Source organism: Acipenser ruthenus, chromosome 6, assembly GCF_902713425.1.
Source record: "Acipenser ruthenus chromosome 6, fAciRut3.2 maternal haplotype, whole genome shotgun sequence".
NCBI classification, from domain to species: Eukaryota; Metazoa; Chordata; class Actinopteri; order Acipenseriformes; family Acipenseridae; genus Acipenser; species Acipenser ruthenus.
The window spans coordinates 65,075,637-65,083,183 of record NC_081194.1 but is presented as its reverse complement, the minus strand read 5'-3'; the positions used below and the strand labels follow the sequence as shown (position 1 = coordinate 65,083,183).

At 39.0% G+C, this 7,547-nt stretch overlaps 1 protein-coding gene across 2 annotated transcripts in view; it reads left to right on the top strand.

Annotated features, from left to right (window-relative positions):
* The first annotated feature begins 3,170 nt into the window (after positions 1-3,170).
* Positions 3,171-7,547, top strand: part of LOC117411331 (translocation protein SEC63 homolog) — a 28,697-nt gene continuing 24,320 nt past the window's right edge. The window contains exon 1 of one of the 2 annotated variants that reach the window (XM_059025672.1): positions 3,171-3,249. In XM_059025672.1, the coding sequence (XP_058881655.1) occupies positions 3,186-3,249 (64 nt within the window). In that variant the 5' untranslated portion in view covers positions 3,171-3,185. The remainder of the gene's footprint in view (positions 3,250-7,547) is intronic. The other variant, XM_059025673.1, reaches the window with a different exon arrangement.

Below are 7,547 nucleotides of genomic sequence, written 5' to 3'. Positions count from 1 at the left end.
CTAACTCAAGGCACGTCCGCGTGGTGTGCACGGTTAGTCATACAGTCAGAGGAGCGCCGGATCGCGTCCGTGACGCTGACAATCTTCGCTGGGGATTTCACAGAGCGTTGCATTAGTTCTGGAGCTTCAGCAAGTCTGGGAGGCAGAATCGGCAGGGACTATTTCTCTTCACCGTGCATTTGTAACAAGCTCCTGATATTTTCAGTGATTACAAATAGCGATTACTTGGCTGGCCTGGGTTTTGTATTCCACTTAGTGTCTGTATTTCTATATTGAACAGATTGTTCAGAAAATGTGTTCTGGACCGAATACAAATTATGTTACCATGGCACCTGACCCCTAAACTGGAAAAAATAAATCCCGATATTAGCTATGTTCATGAAGGGCCTTATTGCATTTATAATCCAGGTAAAACAGTGGATTTGAAGAAAAAAATGTTTAGGGCAAAAAAGTAGTCCCATTGAATAACTTTGAACTACACACGAAGTTAAGATGAGTAAATTAATTTCATTAAAACATGTAAAAGAAAGTACATCTGTATTTTTGATATTGTGTACATTGCCATTGAAAAAATACACCAGGGAGCAGAGTTGAGACGGCACAGTCATTTTTTTTTCCTTTCCCACAGTGCAGGCACACTATTTGAGCAGAACAGGCGAGGAATAAAAATAAATTCAACGTCTCGGATTTCACTAATTTGTTCGAGGTCTGTGTCAGAGAGGGGTGGATAATGTGCAGAAGTGTCTTTTTGTGTCTTTCTGTAGCGTTTACAAACTGGTAAAAACACATTATTTGAAGTGACAAAGTCAGGGTGAGTGAGTATAAAGACAGCGTCTGGGTTTTTTTTTTTTGGTATCTTCCAGTTCATTTAATTGTTCTTCATCCAAATCAGCATGCCTACTTAATACTTTGGGTCACTCAGTCATAGTTAGAGCTGTGCATTTGTAACTGTAGGTGTGTAAGCAAGATGGCTACCGATACTTTAAATTCTGTGAGGCAGCACAGTGCTTTAGAATATGTGACAAGGCTCAAACTGTCCGTATCCATCCAATATGCAGACAGCTGGAACCTTGCTCGACCAATCATATTGCTTGTTTCACATTCCATTGCCAGCCCTGGATTATATATAAGAGCGGAAAAACTGAAATGGCAGTGGGCCGGACATGTTGCAAGAAGAACAGACCATCGCTGGACAAAGGAGATACTAGACTGGATCCCAAGAGATATAAAGCGACCAAGAAGAAGACCTCCAGGAAGATGGCAAAATGAAATTAGGAAACACACCGGAGCAACGTGGATGAGGGATGCAGCAGACAGGCTTTTGTGAATGAATCTTGGTGAGGCCTTCATCCAGCAGTGGATTGAAAAAGGAAGATGATGATGATGAGATCTAGAATATATATATACACACATGCGCGCATGGGCAGATTGTAGGTGGGGCTCATTTGTAAAAGTCTGTGATATGAAGTGGCAGAACAGCAGCGCCGGTGTTGGTACAAATTCAGTACCCCCTCAGAAATCTGTATCCCCTGGTGCATTGGGCATGCATAAATGAGATTGTCCTACAGGAGCGTCTGATTTTTCTTTGTGATGTGTAGAATCAGTTATAGTTTGTTTTCATTAAAAACGTCTTGTTCACTGTCGATCGCTGCCTATCCCATCCCTGACAACCAAGCCAAAGATCAAACCTCGCCCCCGTTTTATCTGCTCATGAATATTCATGAGAGCCAGCAATTTTAGACAGCACTTCGGCGATAAATGCTCTTGTCAGGCCAAATGAATACATCGATCGTAGAAATAATAACATGTATGTGTTAAGGAGGGATGTCTCTAAACAAATCCAAGTAAATCTTGCTAAAAAATGCAATCGTTTTCAAAGAGAAAGCTTTGAACAGGAAATGAAGCAGACTTTACATTATAGAGATAGGAGAAAAGTCACCACCGGAACTCTCTGGATTCCCATGATGCAACGCATCGGCGGGGATGAAAAAAAAGGGGTAGTTGAGATCTTTGCCGAGACTGAGACTGTAATGACGCTAATTACAACATTAAAGGCAAGCGGACCGCTCAGAAAGAAAACCCGACAACCACAAACCTTAACTATCCGTACTGGTGTATTTAGAAAATGTGACGTTTCCATTTGAATTAAGTGGGTTACTTCAGTCTTGATATTCAGACAGTGCGTGTCTGACTGGTAGTAGTTGAGTTGGGGGTTTTGTCGAGTTCAGGGCTGTGCGGTTTGCAAGGAGCCTCGCAGCGGATCACATTAAATAAGTAAAATGCATATTCATGAGTATAGTCAGAACACGGCCAAACAGCCAATCAAATCGACTGGTCAGCCGAAAAGCTTGAGCTGCAACCCTCTGAACTACACTGTACACATATGATGTGCTGACAACTCACGCAGCTGAGCTCTCGCCAACCTGCTTATGACATACTGCACCCCTCAGAAAAGGTGTTTTCATAGCTATGACATACTGCACCCCCTCAGAAAAGTTTTTTTAATAGCTATGAGATACTGCACCCCTCAGAAAAGGTGTTTTCATAGCTATGACATACTGCACCCCCTCAGAAAAGTTTTTTTAATAGCTATGAGATACTGCACCCCTCAGAAAAGGTGTTTTCATAGCTATGACATACTGCACCCCCTCAGAAAAGTTTTTTTAATAGCTATGAGATACTGCACCCCTCAGAAAAGGTGTTTTCATAGCTATGACATACTGCACCCCCTCAGAAAAGGTGTTTAATTGTTATGAGATACTGCATCCTCTCTGAAAAGTTTTTTTCATAGCTATGTATGACATACTGCACCCCCTCAGAAAAGGTGTTTTCATAGCTATGACATACTGCATCCCCTCAGAAAAGGTGTTTTAATTGTCATGAGATACTGCATCCTCAGAAAAGTTTTTTCAATAGCTATGAGATACTGTACCCCCTTAGAAAAGGTATCTCATAGCTGTTAAAACACCCTTACCTAGACCCGTAATTGAACGAATAATTTGTTTAATTAGACCTTTTTGTTTGTTTTCAGCTCTTAAACAGTTGCAGTTCAAGTTACTTATCAAATGTTATAGCTAACTTGAAATATGCAACTGTTCAAGAGCTGAAAACAAGTAAAAAGGTCTAATTAAGCACATTATCAGTTCAATTAAGTGTATAGTTAAGTAATTGAGAGCTTGGTTGGAATGAAAACCAGCAGACACAGTGGGTCCCGAGGACCGAGTTTGAGAAGCCGGGCGGGCCGGCGAGGTAAGTAACTGATCTTGAAACAGTGGTGGTCAGCTAGCGAGAGGTCCCTACGTAATCACGTCACGTAGCCTAGGCTAGTCGTCGCTACTGAATTTGAAACGTGTCGAGGGGAAAGGAAAGCCAAATCAAAAATGAGGGGGAAACTGCTCCTGATGGCGATGCCTTAGCTAGCCGCGCTGTCTGCGCTGCTAATCCCGCCAGTTCAGCATCACCACCGGCACGTCCTCCACTAGCTAGCAGGCCCTAGTGAGTCAGACTCGACGGGAGAGGGGGACGGGGACGGGGACGGGGTCGGGGAGGACTAGTGATGGGCAGTTCGATTATTTTTAGTGTCTCGATTCATTTGATTCAGTTCAGTTTGGTGAATCGATTCATTTCTTTCATTTGATTCAATGACACAAAACCAATCAATGTAGACCGCATTAAGATTGTTTACGTAGGTTTATTTGAACCAGAAAGAACGAGTCGTTCACGAACTGCACATCACAAAAGCTAGGGAGAATCTATATTTGGTTGACTTGGTTCATAAACATTAAATTAAATACAGTTTAACAAAAAAATAATAATATATATTTAGAATACTGGAGATAACATAACAGTTTGAACCATTAGCATTGTTTAGCCATCAGTATCAATCTAATCTAATCTAATTTAATTTAATCTTTAAAAAAAAATAGTCAATTGCATTTCTTATATGTTTTTTTTCTATACATTTGGAGTCACCCATTGTTTTTTACAACAACAAAAAAGAGAGGCTCGAACGAGTGGTATTTGTGGAACTAATCCGTGTTTGCCCAATTCATCTTCTATCCAGTAAATCTTTGGGATTAGTCATATAATCAATCACACATTGACACCCATAACCGCAACATGTATGTTTTATAAAAACAAAGTTTAAACGTGTATATATTTAGTATTTTTTAGTGTTTAACACAGTAAAATAACATTTAGAAAATGTATATTTAATGTGCGTGTAAAATATAATAGACGTTTAAGAACGTCATCCGTTAGAATGTGCAATATCCTCCTAAAAGGTTGTTGTATTGGAGCTGATACTACATTTCACCTTGTGGAATAAGGTGAATCGCCATCATTATTAAATTATAAAATATTTAACCGTGGTTGTAAATCGTCATGTATAAAATACATTCATTCCTCAAGGACAAATATGTAATCACAAGTTATATAATTATGCCTTGGGTGCAATAACGTTACAATACCAGTAGATGTTTGTATTTATTTATTTTGGAAATGAGGTGTATATCTCAATTATTATTATTATTATTATTATTATTATTATTATTATTATTATTATTATTATTATTTAGTAATTTGGCTGACTTTACTCAAGATGACTGTATTAATCATAGGGAGGGATGAAACTAGCAAAAGAGTGGGTGGAATGTACAGTAACGTCCTCTGCCTCCAACGTAAAAAAACAACAGAGCCCTCAGAAAAAAGGTTTTTGAACACGCCCGAACCAAGGCCCATTTAGCGGCAGCAAGTATTGCAGCCAAGGCTAAAGATGACACCTTAACACAGGTTATAGTTACATTGTCTGGTTACATTGTGTTTGTCACTTTTTTCTCATGCGTTCCGGTACCTCAGAGCCCCCCGGAACACCCCCCCCTCTCGACTCACTATGTGTTCCGGGACCTCCCGATTTACAAATTAAGCACTGAGCCTGACCTCTCTGTTTCTAAAAATTTGCCTGCACAAGCAGGTTTCAGACACCCTGTTTACTTATCAAGGCTGGTGTTTTAGTGAATATGAAACTCCACTGTAAGCACTTTTCCAAATTCACCGCATGAAGTCATTTTTGGCTCACAAACATCATCCCAATTAAATTCGCTACCTTTCTGATAAGAACTGATACTGTAGACAATGTTTCTAATTTAAATGAAATGCTCGCTTTGGCTGTCAAGTTTTAAAGGCCTTGGATTCAAAACTGCTCACGACCAGCAAGTCCCGCTTCAATTGCCAAAAACCTATTTTTTTATGCCCAGCACAGCCTTGCTACGAACAGATAAAGGCGAGGTCACCAAATTAATTAGTTTTCTTTTGTCGGTTCACTGTGTACTAAAGTTATTAAATACAGTTTACACTTTATTGTCTTATATTCAAACTTAACAGTTCCTCTGTTTTTTATTGCAGTAAAATCTTTATATAAACTAAACATTTATATTCTTTAGTTTAATTGATATTGTAATGTCTAAAATACATTTTGTTTGGTTGAAGACAAATTTAACTAATTCTTAAATTGATTAAATTAAATGTTCGCTCCTGCTTTTACAGTCTATTTGTATTACAGTAGAGCCTTAACAAGCATAAACACCTGTTAGTTTAAATATTCTGTTTCCAGTTACTTAAAACATATTATTTCTCTTCAGAGAGTTTTGTCACTCTAGTATTAGATCAGAATACTTGTTTTATTTAAAACTTCTATGCTTAGTAACAACACAATCAAATCAAATCAAATATATATAACATAGCTTTTTTAGTTTTAAACATATGTTCTGTCTAGAAAAGGTTATTTTTTTCTTTTTGCTAATTTGCAATACCTAGCCTCTGTGTTTAGTTCTTTAAAAATTATGGCTTCACTTTCAAACTAATTAAATGAGGCCTGCTTCTGCACCAGCAGCTCTTAAATAAGGGAAAGCTCAGCTCATTTCACAGGTGTTTTTTGGCCAGTGCGCTGTCTTTACACAGAATTACACAGTCTCTATAATACTTATACTGTTATACTGTACTTTTCAATATATATATATATATACATATATACACTGTATATATATATATATACAGTGCCTTGCGAAAGTATTCGGCCCCCTTGAACTTTGCGACCTTTTGCCACATTTCAGGCTTCAAACATAAAGATATGAAACTGTAATTTTTTGTGAAGAATCAACAACAAGTGGGACACAATCATGAAGTGGAACGAAATTTATTGGATATTTCAAACTTTTTTAACAAATAAAAAACTGAAAAATTGGGCGTGCAAAATTATTCAGCCCCTTTACTTTCAGTGCAGCAAACTCTCTCCAGAAGTTCAGTGAGGATCTCTGAATGATCCAATGTTGATCTAAATGACTAATGATGATAAATAGAATCCACCTGTGTGTAATCAAGTCTCCGTATAAATGCACCTGCACTGTGATAGTCTCAGAGGTCCGTTTAAAGCGCAGAGAGCATCATGAAGAACAAGGAACACACCAGGCAGGTCCGAGATACTGTTGTGGAGAAGTTTAAAGCCGGATTTGGATACAAAAAGATTTCCCAAGCTTTAAACATCCCAAGGAGCACTGTGCAAGCGATAATATTGAAATGGAAGGAGTATCAGACCACTGCAAATCTACCAAGACCTGGCCGTCCCTCTAAACTTTCAGCTCATACAAGGAGAAGACTGATCAGAGATGCAGCCAAGAGGCCCATGATCACTCTGGATGAACTGCAGAGATCTACAGCTGAGGTGGGAGACTCTGTCCATAGGACAACAATCAGTCGTATACTGCACAAATCTGGCCTTTATGGAAGAGTGGCAAGAAGAAAGCCATTTCTTAAAGATATCCATAAAAAGTGTCGTTTACAGTTTGCCACAAGCCACCTGGGAGACACACCAAACATGTGGAAGAAGGTGCTCTGGTCAGATGAAACCAAAATCGAACTTTTTGGAAACAATGCAAAACGTTATGTTTGGCGTAAAAGCAACACAGCTCATCACCCTGAACACACCATCCCCACTGTCAAACATGGTGGTGGCAGCATCATGGTTTGGGCCTGCTTTTCTTCAGCAGGGACAGGGAAGATGGTTAAAATTGATGGGAAGATGGATGGAGCCAAATACAGGACCATTCTGGAAGAAAACCTGATGGAGTCTGCAAAAGACCTGAGACTGGGACGGAGATTTGTCTTCCAACAAGACAATGATCCAAAACATAAAGCAAAATCTACAATGGAATGGTTCACAAATAAACATATCCAGGTGTTAGAATGGCCAAGTCAAAGTCCAGACCTGAATCCAATCGAGAATCTGTGGAAAGAACTGAAAACTGCTGTTCACAAATGCTCTCCATCCAACCTCACTGAGCTCGAGCTGTTTTGCAAGGAGGAATGGGCAAAAATTTCAGTCTCTCGATGTGTAAAACTGATAGAGACATACCCCAAGCGACTTACAGCTGTAATCGCAGCAAAAGGTGGCGCTACAAAGTATTAACTTAAGGGGGCTGAATAATTTTGCACGCCCAATTTTTCAGTTTTTTATTTGTTAAAAAAGTTTGAAATATCCAATAAATTTCGTT